The 14,017-nt window shown below is 41.2% G+C and overlaps 1 protein-coding gene across 13 annotated transcripts in view; it reads right to left on the bottom strand.

Moving 5' to 3' along the window:
- Positions 1-14,017, bottom strand: part of LPP (LIM domain containing preferred translocation partner in lipoma) — a 321,092-nt gene that overhangs the window by 74,256 nt on the left and 232,819 nt on the right. For all 13 annotated transcript variants that reach the window (XM_085232828.1, XM_085232827.1, XM_085232817.1 and 10 more), the window contains one exon: positions 10,016-10,139. In XM_085232828.1, coding sequence (XP_085088954.1) covers positions 10,016-10,139 — 124 coding nt within the window. The remainder of the gene's footprint in view (positions 1-10,015; positions 10,140-14,017) is intronic.

Genomic DNA, 14,017 nt, shown 5'->3' on the forward strand with positions numbered 1-14,017 from the left:
AAATAGTGGCACTTTAAAACCTGTTCTTTTTTTTTTCAGAGTATAATTTTAAATGACAAAAAAGACTCAAACTCCCCACAAAAACTTTCCCCACTCTCTCCCCACCCCCATAAAAAAAGGCTGTGCATCATCTGTTCAGTCTGCTCCAATAGTGCAGACAGAAATCAGAACGTACGCTCAGAAGATAGTGAGTTATTAACCTCTCAAGATACTGTCTGGAACCAGAATTTGTTGAGTAAATTGCATATTAAAGCTGACTGCTGCTAACTGAATACAGCCTGATTCACAGCTCTGAACAAATAGCTACACATAGCTGGGATGGTAACTTGTAAGGACTTAGAGAGAAAATCATTTACATCCCAAGTCCAGCTGCCTGTCTTCAGCTGTGGAGAGCGTCTTACATTTTGGAAGATGGATCTCTAAAATCTCTAAATCTCCACACCTCTAAAATCTCCACAAATGTGTACTATTGCCAGTGTGTTTTACTGAATCACTGTGCTCAATGGGGAGATTAATTTCCTCAACTTTTAAAACCCATACACTAAACCATGCTGACTCCTCCTGATCCTCCTGCAGAAATGATACTTTTTAAGGGGTTAAGCTCCCATTTTTAGCTTAGCTTATACTACCAGATACAGTTGTTTCTATATCTCTGATAACAAGAAAACAAGAAAAATCAATGCAAGTGAGCAAGTTAATAAAACAAAGCTGGTGACAAGGTATCAGACATGGTCACCTGACTCCCATTTATACTGACAGTGATCTACTGGCATTAAAGTTTTCCATTTCCCTCAATAGCTATGGCACAACTGGGCCATGGGACAGGCATGGTGCTTAGCTGCGCTGACAAAAACTGTGCTGGCACAGTCCAAGCAGGTGACATCTGACGGCAAGTTTCACAAGTCAAAATGGGTTTACTCTTGGCTGCTGGTAGCATCCCAAATGTCTGGCAGGGCTGGCTGCTCGTGATTTGCTGTCAGTTTGGGATGACAGTCTCCTGACTTTTGAGCAGACTGTGACCTTGGGCTGTAGCCAGAGACACAAAAACCAATGTTCATGTCCAAGATGACACGCTGAACATTGAGGTGCATTTGCAGACGTGAAAACAGTGAAGCCCACTAAAAGCAGCAGGACAGTTTGACTACTTTTGATTCTTTTTGTTCTTTCAACACTCTCCTACCTCTTTGCACACTGAGAAACACTCTGTATTGATTATGCTGACATTGACAGCAGAGCTGGAATTTTTTTCTTTTCTTTTTTTTTTTTCTTTTCACATCTGAGATGAGAAAGTGGGTTATGATTCATCTCACACAATCTGAGTCAAAGCGATTCCTTAAAAAATAAAGAAAAAGAAAAAAACCAAACAGTTTTGATGCATTTCCATCAGAAGAGAACAGGCTGGAGAAGAACATTCAGCACATGACAGAGCTCTGTTTAATTCTTTTTCACCACATTTCACTCTCAGATAAAATCTGGCCTTCCCCCCACAACTAAACTTCAAGTGACACTCAAAATGCCCCCAAAAACTTACTGGCAGGAGACAAACCACTGTATCAAAAATGACAGCATGAGACAAATGCCACCAGAGGGAGAAATAATAAATGGCACACCATGCTCCCACCCACCCCCATGGAATGCTGGTTGCTAGACTGGAAAGTAACAGATTACTATGACGAGTTATCAATTTTCATAATAGCCATAAATAATCTAAATGCTGAAGTCCAACAGCATTAGTGGGTACATTATATTAACAACAGTTAAGATTACCAAGTGTGGTCCTGGAGTGCTTTCCTTCCCCTTCTTATTTTCACAGCTATGTTATTAGCCCTGGAAAATAGGGCTTGTGATCTAAATGCTGGGAAGAGCCTTCAGAGCAGTTGTGATTTCTCATCAGACGAGCCTCACAATCCCATTTGGTTGATTTTCACATAAAATAAGAGTGAGGCCGTGGCTGTGGGTAAGGCACGGGACTTGAAGGAATTCTAGGCTCAATTCCCACTTTGCTACTGATTCTCTGCATGATGCTGGGTGAGTCATCTAAACTCTGCTAGTCAGCCCCTCATTTGTAAATTAAGGACAATAATAATTTCCTGGTCTTGCTGTATTTTCAGTTTGGAAGCTCAGAGGGATGCACACTGTTTCCTACTTGATGTTTAATTTGCACATAGTGCACTGTGACTGAAGTCTCACTAGCAGGCCTTAGATGTTACTTCAGTACAAATAAGCCATAAGTTAACATGGAAGCAACAGCAAATTTACCACAACAAGCTTCAAACAATAGGTGAGCTGTTTTCAGTTGTAAAAAAAGCAGGAAAAAAGTTCATTTATGTTAGGTCATGTGCATAACTATTTTCATGTTGCTGGGACAAAGATTTGACCAGGGCTGTGTGGCTAAAAGTGTGGTTTCTAATCCCAGCTCCAAAACTAGCTGCCTGACTAACTGAGCAATTCAGCCCTACATTATGATCAAAAAAAGGAAGAATGTTATGGCTTAAAACACTCCGAAGCATTATCTGAAGTGAAAATTATTTCTAGGAAATTAAGTCCAGGAAAACGTTCTCATGCTTTCTCAGACACACAAATATGCAACCCCTTTTAAAATACCTGGGAGTGAGCATTTAGTGCTTATGAAATCCGGGATGGAAAATACTGTCTTGTATCCAAAAAGACACTTAAGATGAGAAGGAGGACAAACCTTCGCCATCCCAAATGCCTCTAGACTAAGTCTTCCTCCAGCCCCCAGCCTCCTCGAGGAGATTCCCAACCAGAGGTCCTCTGAGAGCCACTATTTATGGTTTTAAGAAGATGATGACACATCCACAAAGAACCCCCCTGAGACGAGCCAAGTCTTTCATGCGGGGCAGGTCGCACTTTCAATTCTTAACAATCTGAGTTAGCTATGGACTAATCTTAGAATGACTTGGGTTGGAAGAGACCTCAGAGATCATCCAGTTCCACCCCCCTGCCATGAGAAGGGTTGTCGAAGTCCTGATGGCTCATTATCAATACTTCATCCATTCCAGTCCACAGAGAGTTTGGTTTGCCATGAATGAGCTGGATACTCTTTGAACTGCTTCTCAATTAAAAAGATTTACTTCACAGGCAATTATGAGCTATTAACTTTTGTGGGCTTGACTATTAGTCTCACCATTGTCCAAAGTCTTTTCAGAAGGCGGCAGAGCTGTGTTATCCATTTGTACAGTGTCTACCACAGGAAGGGCCCTGTTGCAACATAAGAAATGACTACCAACTTCACAGAATAATTTTTTCATGGATATATTCATTTTTAAACATGTAGAAGAAATCTTGAAGAATACCACTGTACTTTATCAAGACATTTCATTATCACGTTTCACTCCTCTTCGAAGACACCAGGAAACTGTCAGCTTTCATTTTCTGACTGTTGCTTCAAAAATAATTCCTTTCACGACCCGAAGCCCACGTTTGCTTCACAGCACATAGGTGATCATTGAAATACCTTTGCTAAAGTGCTAGCTTGGTACTCTGCACTTATTCTCCATTAAATGACTTCTGCATCAAATCAATTCTATTTAAAAGTGAAAAAATATGTCTAGATTGACTGCCAGCAATTCAAGCTAAATGAGGGACTTAAAAACACCAAGGTAGTCATGCTGCTTTTTACCTGCATCAGTTTGCATTTTATCACCTAGAGCAAAAATGGGTAATTCTATTTTTTATGTAAGGTTCAGACCACATCTGTGAAGCAGCACTGGTCTCTCAAGTGTCTGTACTTCAGGAACACTCGCGATGCGAAGTCTTGTCCACTTCTACGTGGATATGAAAAGCTAAGAAGGAAGACAAGCCTCCTGCCTCCTGGCTCAAGTGGGTAGCAGGTGCTCAAGGCACACAGGAGTGCAGCCTTCCCCCATTCCTGATGGCTACATCTGCTTGATCTTCATTAAGAGATGAATGCTCCAGACTTTGTAAGACTAAGATCTCTGGCATAAAAAGATATGGGTGCTTGGCTTTCCAAAACATTTTCCTCACAGTTACTGCAGAGTTGGACATGGGTGACATCAACAGCAGGAAGAACCAAACTTTTGCACCCACTTTACTCTTTTAAATGCTGAAAAGCAACTTAAATCAGCTCACAGCCACTGCACAGCACTGTTTTCTTGTGCCTTTGGAGATAAATGCACGCAGACACAGTATGTTTCACTCTCCTGCCATTCACAAGTTTCCTCTTTTGTACTCCCCACTTAGAACTATGGCGTAGCTTTAGATTGCATTAAGACTGTCTGTGTACATTAACTGCCCAAATCCTACCTGCACTTGCTGTGCAAGGATGCTGGCAACCACAGGACTACCTGAAAGCAAATTAGATGGATGTGGCAAGCACTGACAGAAGTGAGACTGAAGAAACAGGCTCCGAAAGCCATTTACCAGGGTAATTAAAGCCCCTGGGGAGCAGAGGGAGGGAGCCTTCCCCTGCGGCATGCCACAAGAGGGCAGCTGGGTGCTGATGGTGCTGCAACACGACCTCCCAGCACAAGCTGCTCCCGGCTGCTGTACCCTGGGCACAAATGCTAGCATGTGGCTTGAGCACAAAAGATGGTAACCTGAACTACAATGCAGAAAAGGGTCTGCGTTTGTTTGTTCTTTCTGTTTTTGTGAGTGGTTACATAACAGAAAATGACTGCCGGATCATCCGTTGTTGAAAATCTAACCTACTATTTTCCGATCCAGATGTTGTGCGGTCCAGATGAGGATGCCTGCTATCTTGCACCAGAAACCCTGTCTTTAAACAAAAGGCATGATGATGCATCACATTACATGGCAAAATCACAATGCAATTATGCTCTTTTAATAATAAGTTGCATTTTTTTAAGAATAACCTTTTCAAAGAACCAAGATACATTGACTTTCATTTTCCTTTTCTAGTGGCAATTCAGAGAACTAAGAAGCTACATGAGCAGAGGCAAAAGGGATGCCTCTCACAGACATGCCTGGTGAAAACACCAATGCAATGCAGAACGCATTCATTTCATAGACAGTAGAACTGTTTAGCCCACAGAGTTATGTCAAGAGACAGAGATGTCACGAATGGAAGGTAGCCATTCCTGAACAACGTAGTGAGCAGTCTCATCCCCACACTAGAATCATACGATCATAGAATCACCTTAATTGTGATACTGCATCTCAAAGAATTGTTGGAGATGAAGGCTTCTCTGTAGGATGCACTCCTACAACCATTGCTCGTATCTGAAGGACTATGAACACTGAATGCACTGCAAAAAGAGTGAAAGGGGAAAAAAAAAGGAGTCTGCAGAGGTGAAATATCTACCAAAGGTCTCACTAAGGTTCGGGATGAGAAGAAGGAAAAAAAGACAAGCATCCTGTTTGTTGGCCTTGCTCTTCACCCTACTCAGCACCATCATTCCCAGTGTCGAAGCTGGAACATATGACAGATACATAAAAGAAAACTACATCTCCTGAACTGTTAGCTCCAAGACAAATCTATGCCCCTTTATTGTACAAGAGCATCATTCTTGTACCTCTCTTCTCCCTGTGTGCATCCCTGCATTACAAGAGGAAACTGCTATGTTATCACATACATAAAACTCCTTTGGTAGATCTAAGTGCCTACAGTAAAATACCAGAAAATGCTTCTTCCCTCCAGTTAGGAAAACTCCCTGCTGTGGAGAGTGACTCAGCTAGGACATAATCCAGAAAGCAAGAGAAGATGGGGGGCCCTGATGGCACTTTTCCAGTCTTAATCAGCACTGACTGCATGGCGATAGAGACTGATAATTTGCCAGAAGTTCTTTCTTTCTAGGAGACTTGAAATTGTGGTCCAAAACAGATGTGACCTTTGTGTGGTCTGTGTTCCATTTAAAAAAATGCAAAATCAGGGGCCGTAGTTTCCCACATTGGCCAACAAAATATTTTGATAGATTTATCCTAATCTCCTGCGAATCTCCAATTCTCCTTTCCCATCCTTAATCAATTTCCACTCCAATAAATATTTTCTTTTCTTCCAATGTGCCTATCTGTGATCACATATTAAGCAATACAAAGGGCTGTGACAGGGAGAAAGCATCCTTACCGGACACTGCATAACACATGTGGGAATCCTTTCCAATAAAAAGGGATTAGATTAAAGACAGCCAGCTACCACAGATCAGCAACTGAATCAGCAGTAAAGAGTAACCTAGACTTAGGAGACTTCAATTTGCTGATTTGTCAAGGACTTCCAGAGAGAAATCACTCTGTATGTCATTCCATAACCTACAGGAGGGTAAGAGGTGATACGCACCAAAGACTGGGGTTCTTAGATGCAGTATAGTACAGTGGGCTTTCAACAAAACTGAGAAAGTAGAATTACCAGAATTGTATGTTTAACTCCTAAAAATGCACTCTTTTTGTTCATTTGTTTAAGTACGATGCTGATTATAATTCTGTGATTAATCACTGCCTTGCCACTGCCAGCTAGAAGATTTCCCAGTGACAGATCATGCTGCTGTAGTGAGTCTAGGCAATAACTGATCTTGCTCCTTCAAAGTGTGCTTCCAGCATGCTGCTTCTTGGCTTGCCATGTTCCACAGCTCCTCAGGAATGCAGCACGAGCCATAATATGCTACCAGCTGCGTGTGCTTTGGTGAGTAGTCACTGGCTACAGCAGTTTCCCCATCTCTGAAACCACCTCCAGTAACTTACACTCAGGGAAGCTGCAGAGAAATGTCGTGGTGAGCAGAGACCTGATGGAAGTGCTGGCTGGCTGGCTCCCAAACTCAGCTCACCCAGTCTCCCAGCAGCACCAGCTGGCATTGCCAGGGCAAAGAGGCTTTAGGCTTTTGCTCCTCCTCCCTCTCCAGGAACATCTGCCCATGCTGTAACAAGACGGCTCGTTGGTAAACCAGAGATAAGGACAGTGGAACTGCAGCAGGAAGATGGTTACGGAAAAGATCTTAGTGTGCTGACAGGGCAAGTAAAATGACCTTTCTCCAGCCTGACAGTTCAAATGTAATTATTCCAACAAATTATTTCCATGACTTAATATAACGCCTTGCAGCTTTCTAGCAAGGTTAATTAGATTCCTCAATTCAAAACCTATCTGTTCTTAACCAACTTTTAATATGCTGAAATCCAGTTTTCTAAATTCAAACTAATAAAAGTGATTAGCTGACAGCTATCTGGTATGCTACAATTACCATGGCATTTAGACCCCAGGCAGAAGATATTTAATGCAAATCAGAGTCAATGTCTCTGCCCATTTGTCCTTTTTCTGATTATTGGATCAATGTGCCATATGAATCTTGTACAACCCATGTTACCATGCTAAACAAATAAAGAACAGAGAATAAAGGCAGGGATACTGGTTCAGACAGTTAACCAAAGTTGAAAGACTCCTTTTTTCCTCCTACACTTAATTTCTTCTTTCCGCATGAGCATGAAGTTGTGGGGAGGCACAAGGCTGACAGCTCAGTAGATGGGTATTTAGCTCTGACAAAGCCAGAATTAATATAAAACTCCCAAGCCTGCACTGCCATATCTGAAGTCCTCAACCATTGTGATCCCAGAGACATTTTCCTCTGAGAGTAGGTCGGGCTGGAATAAACCTAAAGGGATGAGGGCAGACCACCTCTTTGATTTTATCCAACCATAAAAAGCAGTTGTGTCCCAGGACTGCTTTGTATTTTTCTTGGAAGGTATATAATTATTTGTGGCTATGTTTCCCAAATTGCCGCATGGGGCACAGCATGCTTAAAGCTGACGAGTTCAGCTCAACACACAGTTTATCTGCACATCAAGAATACCAAGGCTGGAGACTCAGAGATGATCTTCAGTGGTACAGACTGAGTGCAATGAGAAGATCCATCAGGTGCAGCTTGTAATTAAGCTGCCCAAGGACAACTAGTGGTGGTGTTTGATTTTCACCAAGCAGCTTGCATCATGCACAATCACTCTATCTTTGATCATGCTGCTGCTTATAACAACAATGTTGGCAACATTTCCAAACGATCTGGATGCTCCTTTCCATCTCCTGTTCTCCTGCTGAATTAAGAGCTACTGGCAAGGCACAGGTCTGACCTTCCATCCGATAGCCAAATTGATGACCTAACATTGAGAGACCTTATGTTCCAATCCTCTGAGCCATGCATCCCTTTTAGATGAATAAGCTTCGATGTACCACACTCGCAAACAGAGCAGAACCATCTCAGTGATACATTATTAGCCTGCAAAACCCTAGCATTTCAACTCCATAAATACAAGTGCTAAACAAAACTAAAGCTTCACTTCAGGAAGCAATTTCTGAGCTATGAGGAAAATTAATCAGTAGAACAGCTTACCAGGGTACATGGTTGACTCACCATTGCTTGAAGTCTTTAAGATAAAAAGATTAGTTTTTTTTTTTTTTTTTAAGTCCTGATTCAATCAAGCTTTTTGGGAGAAATAGAGAGTAGGACATTAGGCTGTATAGTGGCAAGGTCTTTTCTGAATTTAGATCCTGAGAGTTTCCAAATATTCTGCTCACCCAACTAACTTACTGAGCTTATGGGAAGAATGGAGTGGGCTTCAGTCCCTGAACTGGCTCTTGCCACTTACAGTTCTGCATTAAGAAAATGACTGTAATCAAATCTCATGCTTCAAGGCTTCAGCCGTTTGCCTGAAGGGAGCAGGAAAAAGGCTTCTCCTTCTTGCCCGCCCACACTAATAGCTAAGTACATGTTATGTTTGTTTGGCTTATTGTTGCTTCCCTTTTAAAACATTAGAGAGTGAACTCAAATGAGTATGGGGCAGAGACAAAGTCAAATGCAGCAACACAGAAAATGCTCTCTGGTTATCCAGTCTTCAGAAAGTCATTCTTGCTTACACTTAAATCTGTGCTAGTCATCAGCTTTGGTGACCGTCATCGTTTACAGAGAAGACATTTTGGTTGTAAGGGTGGACATCATGGAAGGCAGAGGATACTGATGGGGATTGATATCTACCCCATGTCACAGAATAATGTTTATTCGATGAGAACATCTTGACCTTCTCATGTAATCAGATTCTTTTCACTGAAAAATCCTTGTTTATTAGGACCTTGGTTCCACCTGCTTTCCAATTAATCAAAACGACTGAAGTTTCTTTAAGTCAGACATGCTTTTGTCCAACCAAAATCTATAACCAACAGACCTACAGGGCAATCTAAATGACATTTTTAAGAAATGACGAAACAAAGGAAGGCGAAAAACAACAAAATGAATAGCTTATTCTAGCTGTTAACTCTATCAATTAAAGCAGTTTGTTTCCTAACAACGGACACTCAAGCCTAGTAAGAAACTAAACACACAGGCAAGATGTATCAAATATGCCCAAGTCTCTTGACTTTAATGAAGGATTCATAGTCTGTAACACTTGTTTTACGTAGAGGTAAGACATATATTTTGTACGTATAGATATCTAAGGTAATTCAGTTATATGCTCTTTCCAAAGAAATCAACTGATTATCTTTTTGCAGGTGAGGAAGACGACATAGATATAATGACTCAATCAGCTCAGATTTATCTTCCTCATATTTGTTGGACTCAGTTCTGGGCTAATGGGTGTCCATATAAAACCAACCTGATTGATTCAAAATGGGTTTCTATTTAATCTATGCCAGCACACAGGAGCAGAATACATTTACATTGCCAGGTTCTCTGCAGATGCAATGAGAAGAGAAGGATGTGGCAGGTAGGGCAAGAAAGTGCATGAAACCTGAATTCACCCTGGTAATCTACAGGCCAGGGACAGACAGTGTCAAAAAGAACCAAAAACGAAAAAATTCCACTTTATAACCAGAAAGACTGTAAACATACAGCAAGTGAGCATGAGATTTATGCTGAAATTACAGAGGAATTCCTACGGATGATTATGCTTCCAGCCCAAGCATGGAAAGCAAATCTATCAGTACGAATGTCACTGTATTAACACTGCAGCTGTCGTGCCTCCCTCCCCATTACCAAACCTGGTAAATACAGAAAGGGGCTATGGAAAGACTGATTCAATGTGACATGGCACTGCTCACCAAAGTACTCATCAGAGGGAGGATTCTCCATGTCATACAGCATTTTCTTTGTCAGATGTTCCAGCTCATCCTCAGGCCTGAAGGCAGGAGTGCTTGATGTGGGTCCAGAGCTTGGATACCCACTCTAAAAAAAAAGAAAAAGAGAACAAACAGTTTGTGATGTGGTATAAAAGCATTCCCCTACAGTAAAAGAGTCTATTGACTGCTCAGTGCTGAACTTCATTGTCTTTTTGCTTTTTTTAAAACCCAAGAGATTCACACAAGTAAACATCCCATTTAATGTAATGAAAATGGACTCCTAAAAATGTCCAGCGAAGTGCTATATATCCTATTAGAATGAGAAGAACTCTGTGCCTCATAATTAGGTGTCTACTGGGTAGCACACAGTAATAAATAAAGGAGAAATATTATTCCAAGGATAACTTGATACAAACATTTTCCAACACTGAAAAAAGGTTTTGGAAGCATTTCAGTCTGGATTTGGCAAAAGCTTCCATAATTTAACAATGCAATAAAAGAGAGGCTAGAACAATCATTCCTACAGTGGCGGAGTGTATAGACAAAGACAGATAATTCCAAGCTGCTAGTTTTGCTCTCTTCTTGTTTGTTTTGACACAAATTCTGTTGTTAACACTTGCAAGAGCAGGAGCTAGCTCACAGATTTTTAGTGCTGGGGATACAAAGGTTTTAGTATACACTTAAAAACTGAGACCTCTTGGCCTTCATGTGCTAACAGCTGGCATAAAATATTTAAAGTCCATCTCAGTGAGCTTTCTCCCTGGAAAACAGCAGAAATACGGGCGTATTTTGAGGAGCACAGAAATAGTCACATGCCTAAGAGTTTCTTAGAAGAAGCTAAGTTTGGTGTCTGCAGTGAGAAACTCGGTCATTTCAGGATTAAAAACATGCTGACATCAGTTTTCCTTGTGTGCACTGCTTTCTTGAAAGACTTGCATGTGAAAACTAACTTATTTATGAAATGAAGTATTTGAATAAAGGAAGGGATTTAATTGATTAATGGCTACTACCTTCATCAAAGATTGGACCTTACATAAGAAACTTCTGAGTGATAGTCTATAAATAAGCACTTTTTAAATGTTCTTTACCTATTTAAAAGGGAAGAAAAAGTAAGATCAGTGGAGAAACAATACCCCTCTATCCAGCTTATATGGAATACACCTGATACGATGGATTCTTATAGAGTCAGTCACATTCAACAGAGAACAGCAGCTTTAAAACACTGCAAGAGAATTAACTAAATGCTTTTACTCTTTTTTCTTTCCGAGAGAATTTCAAATGAGACATCAATCAGTGTAGAGAAGGTCTCCAAACAGTGCTTAGCAATAATACTTCAATCATCCACTCCAAGAAACCAAACACTTGCATGTTCCTGACCTCGTCATATTTATTTTTCTAGGGCCTGTGCTAAGCTGCGTTCCATCACCTCTCTTTCTTGTTGACCTGACCTCCCTCACACATGCAGCACCCATGAGTGCAGTAGCACGACTGCACTTCTTGGGAGTGCTGGATTTGCTGTGCACACACAATAGGACAGTTATACAGGCTGCTGCCTATCGCTTGCTCTCTAATGGAGCAGCAGTGCACAAATGAATTGGGTGGCACGGTTCTCCTGGAAGAAAGAGCTCCTGAAAAAGCCCCAGGTTGGATTAATTTCTTTCAAGGCTATGCAAGATCTATTTGCCATATATCCAGCATCCCTACGTGAGGATACAGATTGAAACCATACATTCAGGTTTTCCCATAGATGTTCTATTTTTCTGCTGAGGAATTTTTTTTTTTGAGCAATGTTCAATGAGTTTATGTGCTTGTCCAGGATTTTTGTATGCCCAGCAGTTGTTCTGATTAAGTTGCTGACCATCTGCTAATCTTCAATGTCTACACCTAGCTCAACAAATGCTCTTGCACAAAAGCAACCACACTGTGTTTGGGTTACCACAACTTATTTTTTCAAATGGAGAGACAGGCTTGTACGGTGCACAGGACTTACATTTGCTTTCAGAGTCAAATAAGTGCCACTTCTGTGGGATATTTCATTTTGGTGTGGATAAGGTCATTCACTTAACAAATCTCAGAGCCAGGCACTTAACCCAGCAGAACCAGATGCCCTTGGCGTTTTATGGCTGTTCTTAGAAGGCTAACTGACAATTGCTTCATTAGAAATAATAAATAACGTAAACCTAAAAAAAAAAAGTTTCATTAATAAGGCAATTAAGGCTGCCAAATACAAAGCATTTAATCTTGGAAGAACTGCATATTTTCCTTTGCTCTCTTGTTCCTGTGAGCTGACCATGAATCTTGCCTGAATATACATTTTAACATAGCAAGAGCAGCCAAGGATTTATTAGCTTGAGAAATCAATTTAGCATCTGGGCATCTTAAAATATCATTTCATCCTCTTTCAGTTTCCAGGCAGAATGGAATGAATGACCAGTGCTGTCCTGTGAAGGAATCACAGGGGATGGCATGGCTGTGGGGCCTGTGCCTCTCCTTCACGCCAGTCTCCACACTGCTGGAGCAGGAGGCTGCTCGTGTCTGTTTCAGGAAGGGCTCTGGTTGTGCCATTTAAAATGAAATATCAGTATCTGCAGACTTTCTCTAGTTTGGGAGACCATGTATCCTCACATGCAATAAAAAGGCTGCTCTCATATTTTATCTACGTTGCACTTTTCCAGATTGGGCAGATTTCTTATCCAGTATTCAACATCAGCTAAAACAACACACACCAACCACAATGTTAGGAGACATTTTAACTTATTTTGACTAAAATGCCATGCTTTTTTGACCAACATTTAAGCGATGCTAGGCACATTTTTTTTCTCCTTGCATGGCACATGCTGACTATGTGCCTCCAGGAAAATGCAGTTCATGCATATGAACATGCTGTTGAGTTTGCCGGGGCATGCACACACACAAACATAGAAAAGTGTATCCTTAGTGGATCTAAAATGCTTGTTTCAGCAAAACAGTTTCCTTCCTCCTCCTTTGTTAGGTCAGGGTAAAAATATAATTCTGGCTTTCCTTACAGAACAGTTGTGTTGTTGTTTATTAAACTTCCTCTGTTTTCTCCCGATCTGTACCATGATCAAGGCTGTCTAGAAATACAATTTACTGCCTAATCTGCCACAATCATCTTCATGCATTCTCTTTTCTCTACAATGCTTCAGTGTACACTGTGCCTGAGACACAGAGAGCCCAAAGCTGTGCTCTGTGCTGAGCGGCCTCCCAGATTCTCTGAGCATCCCAGCAACATCAGAGATTATAAAATGGCCCATGAAAATGGAAAAGAGCTCTGATCTACAAAGAAGGACCATGCTTTACAAGCACTTGAGTATTATTTTTCACTATTCCCATCAAATATGGAGCAACTTTGGGATGAGCCTGACAAATGCAGTTGTGTTTGCAGACGTAAATGCATTTACAAATAGATGGACTAGGAACTGCCAGCATTGCTAGGGTTAAACTCCATGGCAGAAAATATCTTCATGTTACAAACAAAAGGAAGTGAGTTAATCGCTTGTGCCACTCCAAGCAGTGCAACAACATCTGGTTCATCTTCCTCATTAAAGTTCAGTTCCTAAAAAGCCAGGTCAAAAGAAGCAGTCACGTGGAATTGCTGCACTATTATATTTTGGTACACGGAGTTGAAATTTTCTTCATTGCTTCTCTGGTATGTGCTCTGTACTCCAGACTTCACTGGTAAGCAGCTGCCTCTGGAGCTCTGGCTGCCCAGACAAAAGGAGCTCTGGAGGGAGTGGGCTGCATTCTCCAGCATGAACTTTCCCCATCCACATACGAATTTTCACCCAAATGGGTAAAAATCCCAGTACAAAATCTGCAAAGACATCTGAAGATGATGCTACCGTGAATGTACCATCATTCAGAGTACACTGTATGCGGTCATTTTTCTTGTCCATTTGCGAATGCTGCAGAAGTTTCTTCTCTCGGAGAGAAAATCACTTCAATTATGTGTTCCCAATTACA

The sequence above is a fragment of the Meleagris gallopavo genome, chromosome 11, assembly GCF_905368555.1.
Source record: "Meleagris gallopavo chromosome 11, MGAL_WU_HG_1.1, whole genome shotgun sequence".
Lineage (NCBI taxonomy): Eukaryota > Metazoa > Chordata > Aves > Galliformes > Phasianidae > Meleagris > Meleagris gallopavo.